General features: G+C 35.0%; 1 protein-coding gene across 3 annotated transcripts; it reads right to left on the bottom strand.

Annotated features, from left to right (window-relative positions):
- Positions 1 to 4,531: 4,531 nt before the first annotated feature.
- On the bottom strand, positions 4,532 to 9,175 carry LOC131066131 (uncharacterized). Of its 3 annotated transcripts, none has more exons than XM_058000836.2 (3): positions 8,703 to 9,175; positions 8,487 to 8,619; positions 4,532 to 4,655 (listed from the first exon to the last, which is right to left on the bottom strand). In XM_058000836.2, the coding sequence occupies exons 1-3, from the start codon at positions 8,856 to 8,858 to the stop codon at positions 4,573 to 4,575; spliced, it is 372 nt and encodes a 123-aa protein (XP_057856819.1). In that variant the 5' UTR covers positions 8,859 to 9,175; the 3' UTR covers positions 4,532 to 4,572. The 3 variants fall into 3 exon arrangements, with proteins under 3 accessions (XP_057856819.1, XP_057856821.1, XP_059063068.1); XM_058000838.2 differs by having other exon boundaries at positions 8,487 to 8,588; XM_059207085.1 differs by having other exon boundaries at positions 8,487 to 8,577.
- Positions 9,176 to 10,777: the final 1,602 nt, after the last annotated feature.

Here is a 10,777-nt window from a genome sequence, read left to right as displayed (position 1 = left end):
TTGCCCCTCGTACTCTGAACTAGATGCATTTAGTTGCATCGATCTGGTTGACTTCACTATCTTATTCTATTATCTGGATTGATGAGTTGATGTTGCTTCTCCGAGGGAGTAGTCAGTGTGTGGTTCAGTTGTTCAGATTTATGAGTTTGTTCTTAGGGGGAGAGAATGTCCTTCTTAGAGGGAGAGATGCACAAGTCTTTGGCATTGCTATCAAAGGGAGAGAGAAGCATGTGAAAAACCCTGAAGTATTTTGAGTTGTCTATCAAAGGGGTAGTTGATCCTTGTGATCTCAGGGGGAGATTGTTGGTTGTTGATTTCTTTCTTTGCATTGATTGTTTTTCACATTCATATGTTGTCATCAATGCCAAAGGGCGAGATTATTAGATGTTAGAGTTGTTGGAATGTGTTGTTGTCATTGATGTCAACATATTCCTTTGTTGCAGTGAATTGGCTTGTTGCAGAGAGTTGTTGCAGTGATCTGTTGCAGGTGTGTTGATGTGGTTTAATGGGTTTCGAGATACTTATCTCTAGTTGATACAGTATGAGTTTCATGATGCTATGAAGTGATTTGGTCGAGTTATGAGGTTCAATATGTGGACTGGTTTTTCAGTGTTCTGTGTTGCAGAGTTGTGGTATTTGATTCATATTGCTCCAAAATGATTATATCTTGAGTTGTGGATTTTGGAGAATGTTTGGGACATTCATGTGTGTCCTCTGATCGGATGGTTCATGAATTGGAACATCGCAAGCATATCTTTCAGTTTGTCAATTGGTGTTCTTGAGCTCCAGTGGAATAATGTTGAATCTTGTTATCCTAGTTGTTGCGGTGATTGTGATGGAATTCAAGTTGCTTGTCGATGTTCTCTCATCGTGTGCTATGCGTTTTGGTAGACCGCGTTGATCGTGGTGCACATTATTGAAGATTTTATTGGCTCTGTGGTATTCTTCGTGTTATGCGACATATTCGCTGGATTAGCGTGTTGCGAATGATCTTGGCGAATTATTTGATGATGTAGCGTGTTTGAGGATTTGATTTGGGTCAATGCTATGTCCTTGTCGACATTGTATTGGTCTGGTTTGGATTTATGTATCGTGTGATGTAATTTTGTAATTAGGTCTTATGTGTTGAGACGACCTTAAGGTTAAGTTTAATGAATTGTATAAATAAGCATTGTAATCATGTAAGTTGTGTGCATGCGATTGAATCTATGATCTATAAGAGTATTGTAAGTGCGAATGAGCGAATTTATCTTTCGGTAGTGGAGAAGAGCAGAGAAGTGTTGTTGTGCAAATAGTGTGCTTAACTGGAATTGTAATCAGGCATTTGGAGATGTTATTCTTTCAGTTCATGTAAATCCAGATTGTTGTCCGATCTTTGTAAGGCAGTGAGCCTTCTTCAGGGCTGTAGCCCTTCTTGTATTTGAGCAGTGAGCTCTAGGCAGTGTGCCTGAATGCATGTGCAATCCCCATTGTAATATATACACATACTATTGCAGAGTATCATCATATTGTGGGTAGGTTCCCACTGTGGTTTTTCCCTTAACTGGGTTTTCCATATCAAAAATCCTTGTGTTATGTGTGTTGTTGATGTGGTGTTTATCTTTGCTATTGTTGTTCCTAATCAGATCTGAAGTTGTTGTTAATTTGTTTGAGTTTGGTGAAAACTAATTCAACCCCCCCCCATCTCAGTTTTCTACATTGTTACTATTCCATCATTGGTATGCTTCATCTTGAAGGTATCTATACTTCTGGTAGTGATTTGAAAATCATCAAGCTGTCCCTATAAGATTGCACTAGGGTTGTGGAGATGTTCATGGCATGTCGATGCAAAGCTTAGTCGAGCTCACTTGAAGTTGTCCATTGTCTTGCATTCTTAGTGTTAGCATAGCATTCCCTAAATCTTCATTTTTTTATCAAAGATCATTAGTAGTAGGAAAGAGCGATATTGTAACATCATTCCATTGAACTTGAATTGAAGTGATAAGAACAATTATGTAAGTCCCTTCACAAGTACAACAAAGACATCATACCATTGAAGCTATCCAACACATCAAGACCTGACATCAAGAACCTTGGAGTTGTCTCAAGTGATCCTTTTGCTGATCTTCAACATTTGAGAAGTCTTTGTTCAAGAGAGGATAGAGTATTCAATACTTTATTCTGTGTTCGATTGTGCATAAAAACACCATCAACACCCTAGTTGATGGGTTAATCCCATGTTTACGGGTCTTGGTTCAAATGATTCTGCTATGCTCGGCAGCCACTTTCCATGAGAATTTATGAGGGTTTCAACTAAGTTTGGATTTCTTGATAAAAGCAACCCTCAGGGGAGGTCATCCAAGTTACGGGTGTGCTCTTTGGAGTATAGACTGTGTTTTTGGTTGTTTTTAGAGTCTAAAAATACTCTTCAAAATTGTGTTAATAATCTATGTGAAGGTGATGATTGATGGCATTCTGGGAAGCAAAAGGTGAAGTTATAAATCTATGAGACCCAAAAGGTGAAGTTATAAATTTATGAGACCCTTGCCCCATGCAGACCAGCATATTTGTTTGGCTGTTGCAGAGGTCTGTGACAAGTTTCAGGTTTTAAAGTGGCAGATTTGTGTTGGTAAGAGGTTGGTTTGCAGATCAAAACCCTCTAAGAGCATTGGGAGTGTTGGAAGGAGTCCTCTAGGCCTATTGTTGCATTGGGGATTCTTGCATACAACAAGAAGTCAGATTTAATGGTTGTTATTGATTGTTCTTTTTCAATTCTGCTGCAATGGGTCAGAATGGTTCCATTTGGCTGCTTTTGATTGCTAATTATTTACAAGTCATTCTATGTTGGTGTACCTTGTTGGGAATGTCATAAACCCCAAAAGCATTATAATAGTAAATTCAAAGAAAATTGCAAGTTCTAATCAGTCTTTAACCACCAAGAAAACTCTATATTTGCATTGTTATGTTGTTCTCTCCTTGGCAAAAAATACCAAAAAAGAAAATGAAAAAATCAGGGGTGCATATTACATGTTAGGTATAAGACTTCATATAAATAATTTTATCCAACAAGGCATAAATGTTGATGGATTATTCTTAGCTCAATCCAGTCAGCATTTTCTATATTTTTCTTTCCAAATTTGCATATATCTGTTCTCTTGTCTGATTCTGCTTTCCAAATTTGCATACATCTATTCTCTTGTCTGCAATTTTAAGTTGGATCTACAAGCTACTTATTTGTTCTCTTGAAGAAGAAAAACTCTCCTACCACAATGAGCATCAATCTATCAGACTTTAATTCTATGCATATAAATACTAAGATTAGAATTTGATCATAGGGCCTTTTGGGATTTGCATGTATGTAAAAGTGCAAATGCCAAACAAGTTATTTTTTCCTGATGACATTGCATTAGCTGCTCCACTTCTATGGTGGATTTTACAATACATTCTTTGTATTATGTTACATGAACTTACAGAGATTGAGCTTGAGAAACGTGATGGACCCCTTCATCTGCAGTGTGTTGAAAATCTCCATGGAGATTCTCAATCTCTTCCGAAAATGCCTATTCATCCTTTTGACTCTTCTATAGAGAGGCTATAGATATGAAGGGACAGCCATTGCTAAATAAAATAAAAACAATACATGTTTATAATCATAAGGTAAATTCAACCATATTGTATGCAGCATTTGCATAAGAAACACCTATATGCTAATAAAGAGTGGCAATGCCTTGAGCTAAGGCTCTATTTAACTAATACGATATAAATGCTTGATTGAAGCAGAATTGTACATGTCTAGAGAAATCAGATCTTACTTGAAAACTTATGGTGATTGTGCAACATGATCAAGTCATATAGGTCAAAACAAATTTGCAGACATACTTTTTTATTACCTTGGTTTTGCATATTAAATAAGCTATGAAGGATAGTGCACAAAGGAAAAGCAATGCTATGCTTCAAGAAAGAGACTAACTATTTGAGTAGTGAGTAAAGTAGATTGAGGTTGTAAGTCAAAATAGACTTATAGAGAAAAAACACACCACAAACATTTTCAAATAAAAAAATAGATCCTATATAAGATTATGGCAAATGTAATGATAGCAAAATAATATTGATCAAAGGCACTCATTCAAACGGACACTATGGAATAAAATTAGATAAATTTACCGAAAAAAAGTATAATTGCAGGGGTAATTTGTTTATTTACGCACACTCATTTTAGTTACATTAGGTTAGTCTTAAAGTACAATATTGTGACCTCTCAAGCTATTGAGAGTTTTCATCAATGTTTATTTTTATTTCTTCACTTGGGAAATGATCTATATGGTAGTAGCAGTTTCACTCTAAAAATTCCAGGTATATTGTTGTAAATCAGTATTGTACTCTTGAAAAATGTTTATTGACACCTGATGCAATGTCACCTACCCCCCGCCCCCCCCACCCCTCCAACCCCCAACACATATACTAAATATTAAAATTAAGATATAAAAACTGAATTAAGGAAGCTGAACAATGAATGGAAAAAAACAATTATAGATAACAAACTGCTTGATCCATACCTGCTGATTTGCACTAAATACCTCCTGTTGAGCTTTATTACATTCTCCAAACAAGGAGGCCTATATTTTTTCTGTAATTTTCTGAGCTTCTATATCTTTCTGCTAAGCTTGCATGGTGGCCTGCATTGGCCAAAAGAAAAAAGTAAAATTAATATAAGCCATGGATCTTCCTAATTTCACCATCACTTTTAAAATAAATTCCAAAGATTATCAAATGAAATTGATCAAACCCACCTCAATGAAACTCTCCCCAAGAACTGACAACAAAGCAAAGGAAGAAGAATTATTACTAGGTTTGCATCTACTCAAAAACTCATCCAAATAAGGTGATTGTCAAAGGCAATTCGATTGAAATAATTCTCTACCTCAAGAAAAGACAATCTTCAAATTGGAAAATCTAAAATATCTTAAAAGAAGCCTTGTTGCTCCTTGATCCACTAAGGGAATATCATATATCCCATAGTTATAAATGAGAGAAATAATATTGTGGACTAATTATCAAATTATGGGGTAGACTAGCCAAAGCCATCATTTTTGAGTGATTGGCTATAGAACTAGCATGTCATGTCCCCCAAATAAATGTATCAGATATAATTACATATAATGGTGTACATCCTGATTTTCAGATATTAATGAGAATATATGTTTCTGATTAATAGTATCTAAATAGTAATTAATTAATTATTAAATGAAATCAATTATTAATGAAAATATATGTCTCTGTACATAATATCCTAAAACCCCAAATAATAATTAATTAATTATTTAACGGTTATATATTCAATTCATATAAATCACGTATTGAGTTGTAGCGGCTATTCTATGAATGTAGCTAATTAAGTGTATTTAACAAAGGGATGCACTGGGCGTGCACATTCGTCTGTTGGTTGCGACCAATCAAAAAGACGTGATTCAGAATACAAGTCGCGTCTCTCCTAAGACGTGACTCCTTATCGATGGCCGTAAGTATAAAAGGATTGGATGTTAGTTTAGGAGGACAAACAGAGATTAAAAAAGAAGGATATACTGTGATATAAAACAGAAAGCATACATGACAGAGATAATCAGGTATGTCGCATACTCAGAAAAACATGTCGGTTACAATTCAAATAACTTGCACAGTGTTTGGATTCATAGTGATAATACACAACGGTAATCGGCAGCAAAGCCAAATTCTCGTGTTCTTGTCTTGACTGTAAATATTCGCCATCCAATTTGTAGAGGGTATTAAACTGCAACTAAATACGTGAATGTGATAGAGCTGTGCATTTTAGTAGTTAAATTTAATGTCATATACATACGTATTTATAATCACAATCAGTCTAAACCTGATACGTGTAAGCAGTCCACAATAGTAATAAAATTGAATAACGTTATTGGCAGTCTTTCACAGTACGTCTGATATATTTTGATATACATAAATAGATTTAAATATATATACGAATTGGATATAAATGAACTGCTGTAATACTGACAGATTATTTTTACAAATCTCAACTAGAATATACTGCACAATTTTATGACAGCAACAGTAATAATGAATCTATAGCCTGGCTTCCACATTTCTGAAGATTATCTCTTGTAGCTGTAACATTCACACTGTTAAATAAACAAATCACTGTATGAATGATGAAATCTGGTTGATCAAACTATAATCAATGAATTAACTCTCAGTCAATAATTCAGAGGGATATGGGGATATGCATGAGGGGAGTTGCCTACCCAAGAAGTTAACTACTGAGTTATGTCAGTAGCCCAGGGGGGCAAGTGACTGCTCCTGGGCTTGGGTTTGGCATAGTATGGCCGCCCCTGACATGTCCTAACCCTCTGAGTTAAAGATGATGATAAACAAAAGGAAGGACCCACGCCTCTTGGCCAGGAGGGCATATGACTGCTTCTGGGCCACTATGGACGGTTGGGAAATTCCACAACTGTTCTTTACTAAATGAACCAAACCTGTCTTTAATAATGGCAATCATTAGGTTATATAAATAATGGCAATCATTTGTTTAAACTGCGGTCTAAGTTAATATATTGATCTCATGCAATTGCCTTTGGATGATATTAACTATGTTCCAAGTAAGGTGCTTTTCTTGTTTTTCTGATTTACACTTCTAATAATTTACAGGCAGAATTACTGTTCTCAGTAGGTTTGCATCTACTCAAAAACTCATCCAAATAAGGTGATTGTCAAAGGCAATTCGATTGAAATAATTCTCTACCTCAAGAAAAGACAATCTTCATATTGGAAAATCTAAATTATCTTAAAAGAAGCCTTGTTGCTCTTGATCCACTAAAGGAATATCATATATCACATAGTTATAAATGAGAGAAATAATATTGTGGACTACTTATCAAATTATGGGGTAGACTAGCCAAAGCCATAATTTTTGAGTGATCGGCTATAGAACTAGCAATGGATTGAAGCATGTGAAGCAAGCCTCGCTCCACATTGAAGGCTGGCAATACAGTCCTGTAATGACAAGGTTGGTGACATTATATCCCAAAATGTCGCCAAGTATCACTTTCCAAACCAGTGATTATCTTTCCATCAACTCTACAATTGACACGTGTTCTTTGCTTTGTTATCCAGCATTCATGAAATCTTTGGTGTTAGATGCTAGTGTCTGCTAGATGGCCTTCATAAGGAAATCACTTTAGCCAAGTTGAGGAAGGTCTTTTTCTTTAAGAGAAAAATGTGATAAAAGCCATTGAAGAAATAATAAGACAGGATTTCTTAGAGGATGTTAGGCACCGCCACAAAAAAATTGAAATCTCCTCCTTACTAGTAACCAATATTCTCGCTATTACTAAAGATAAAGAATTCAAAGTTCTCAGTCATTGTTACATTTGGGAAAAGTTCAAAGTGGGTTTTTTAAAGTTGTGGATAAAGCCAACCTGCCAAGCTTTCTTCCCTACCTTGGATTCGTTATGAGTTTTGAGGTTTGGTCTCTATTTAAACAGTAAGGATCATTTAAACTCGAATGGAAGCATTAATCATAGAATCGGCAGTCATCCAACACTTCGTTCACAATGGTTGTGACTCGCAAGCATATCACTAAAACAATTGAGGTGGGAAATCTCATTTAGCTTGTCTCTGCTTTAGGAATGATACAATGTGGCAAGGACAGAAAAAATAATTGAGTTCTTGGCTTGTCACACATCCCTGAACAAGCAAAAGCATGGATCGTATTTCCCAAAGTCAGGCAGTTTCTAATTAAATGGTCTAGCTACATTGTTTGGTCAAATCTGTGATCTCTATAGTTAATTTTGTATTTCTTTTTTTGGATTTATATAATGTTGATCTAGGGTTAGTAGTGGTCAACATTTCATACTAAATCAGTAAGGCCTTTTTTATGTAAGGAGTGGTCAAGTATGACAGTGTTATAAATCAAATTTTGTATTAATAGTATGTATGCAGCTGATTACAATCTGATTCTGTTTTGTCATGGTTCAAAGGATGTCATGGTTCTAGATCTATATTATCCATAAATTGCATCGTCCATTCTGTTATTTAAGGTGAATATGTGTTCTGATTTCTTATCAAACAGCTTCTCTGATACAGGAAAATTTAATATCATAATATAATGGAAAAGGGCATTTATCCCTCACTTCAATTATAAAAAGAAATATCTCGAGATGGAAAGTATTAGGGATTATAAGTTCAAATACAGAGGCGGCATTATGACTTAATAAAATTAGACAACATCCCCACTCAAAACTTTGTACGCAGAATACAACAATAAACCAAGATAGTGTAGAGAATTTGAAGAAGAAAATTTATTTTAAAACTAAAATACTCAAGTTGTAGAGAATTCGAAGGTGAAAATTTATTTTAAAACTAAAATACTCCGGTTGTCAAGCATCGGGGTTTTCATGGAGCATTATAACATATTGCAAATTGGTAAAATCCCAGCCCAAATTGGAAAAAATAAAGACAAAGTCGCGTACCATCCCAAATAAGCTTGGACATTATCACTGAAATTGATCCGTTTCTCAGTTCTGCACCACACAACCTGACCGCTCCTGATTTTCTGTGAGTCTGCTGCATCCCTAGATCGCAGTCGTATTGGGGGTTAAGCATCTGAGGAAACAGGGAGGGTCTTCTCAAAGAGTGCCGTAAAAGAAAAATGGTGTAAAAAACAAAGAAAAAGGCGAACAAAAGACCTGCAACTCTGGGACGAATTTGAAGACACTCTGGTTCTGCTCTTCCAAACCCCAACTGGGCACTGGGCAGCTCTTCTTCCATTGGACGGGCGAAAGAGAAAATATGGGTTTTTTCAATTGTAGTAGGGCTTCAACATTGGCCTCGCAGCCAAGCATAAGGGGCGAACAGAAGACCTGCAATTTGATGACTCGGTATATTCGAAGCCCGGGTTCTGCTCTTCCAAACCCCAACTGGGCAGCTCTTCTTCCATTGGACAGGCGAAAGAGATTATTATGGGTTTCTTCAATTCTAGCAGGGCTTCAACATTGACGAGGATTATCCTATATGAAGATGACAGTCCTCTCGGCCGTACTCACCATGGAGCGTCCAACTACCAATGGAGCGTCCATGAATGAAATTAAAAGCAGAGCCCGCGGAAGGTATGTCTAAAGACATGCAAATATAATTCAAACATGCGAGGTAGCCGTTTGGTTCGATATGGACAAGATGGTTTTTAAAAATTCACGTTCGAGGTAGCTGTTGAGTTGGAAATTGACCGAGATATTATTAGAAGAATTGGGTTTTTTGGTTAATTTTATGATTGTTTTAGCTATTCGGTAATGGAATTTTTTTTAAATTAGAGGATGGCAGTAATTGGGTTTCACTAAGTTTTTTATACTACTATATTTTTATTTAAAAAATATAGGTAAATTATGCCAAGAGATATCATAGAATAGAAGGGAATCTGATGATTGGAGCAATAATATTAGTATACAAGAGTTTCAAAAATATGGATAATAATAGAGTTGCTTAAGTATGTACCAACATTACCTAAACAACAGCATGAATGGCACCCTTGATTTTATTGATTGTTCCCTTTTAAATATTATGGCACACTTCCACTATCATTTGAATGTAACAGTGTCATATAGTTGGAGACAAGTGGCAAGGGTTCTATTTTATTTGGAGTAATAAAATAACACCTCCACAAAAACCAAAAGATGGCATATTTCATGCATTCACCTGTCATTTGCATGCCAGATTGTTTCAAAATTGAATTTTTATTTATGGACATTTTGATGTCATTGTAGATGTCTCTCAGCATAATAAGTATGATTTAAATAAGGGACAACAGTGTTGTTAGTTGGGAGTTGAAAATAGAAAAAGATTTGGTTAGTTTAGAGATAGAGGGGGGAAAAGTGAGAGAGGAAGAAGGTGATAAAAACAAGTAATAACCACAATCTATGGATGGGTAGATATGGGTCTAATGAATGTTAAAAATGAAAAGCCTAAACCTTATTAAAGATGAAGAACTTGTCTAAGAGTGAGGTAGGAATTGACATAGATCATAAATTTAAGTAATAATTAAACAAGAGATGCAATATTTTGTTTGACTATTGTGAGAGGAAAATATCACCCTTTGTTTAAATTAAAAAAAGAGACGCAATGTGTCGGTTCCTACTGATTAGTGTGGTTAGTTTTGAGTATATAGAAGTAGAGATGAAGATAGAGGAGGAGAGGAAGAGGGAGATTTAAATAGATAGAGAGATATAGAGACAAAAATAGAGAGATGTAGATAAAGAGATAGACAATTAGAGAGGAAGGGATAGAGGGAGGGATGAAGATAGAGACAGATAGAGAGAACGAGATAAAAAGATACATAAGTATAAAGATAAATGAAAAAATAGATATGCGCGTGTGTGTGTGTGTGTACATACATACATATGTATGTATGGGTATGTATGTGTATATATATGTACATATATATGTGTACATCTACATATACATATATGTATATGTACGTATGTGTACATATATATCTATATATTTATACACACACACACACAAACACACACGTATATATATATATATATATATATATATATATATATATATATATATATATATATATATATATATATATATATATATATATATATATATATATATATATATATATACGTGTGTGTTTGTGTGTATATACATATATATGTACATATATATATCTATATATATATGTACATATATATATATACGTATATACATGTACATATGTGTGTGTATATACATATATATGTGTGTGTATGTGTGTAGA

The sequence above is a fragment of the Cryptomeria japonica genome, chromosome 1 (genome assembly GCF_030272615.1).
Source record: "Cryptomeria japonica chromosome 1, Sugi_1.0, whole genome shotgun sequence".
Lineage (NCBI taxonomy): Eukaryota > Viridiplantae > Streptophyta > Pinopsida > Cupressales > Cupressaceae > Cryptomeria > Cryptomeria japonica.
The sequence above is the reverse complement of the archived record's forward strand: the minus strand, read 5'-3'. Positions and strand labels throughout refer to the sequence as shown.

Bases quoted from the DNA above. Each gene is read 5' to 3' on its own strand.
- LOC131066131 (XM_058000836.2), bottom strand. From the start codon at position 8,858: ATGCTTGGCTGCGAGGCCAATGTTGAAGCCCTACTACAATTGAAAAAA. The intron at 8,620-8,702 runs GTCTTTTGTTCG...CTGTTTCCTCAG, and splicing joins AATTCGTCCCAGAGTTGCAG to ATGCTTAACCCCCAATACGA. The intron at 4,656-8,486 runs GTACGCGACTTT...TGGCCAATGCAG, and splicing joins GTCCAAGCTTATTTGGGATG to GCCACCATGCAAGCTTAGCA.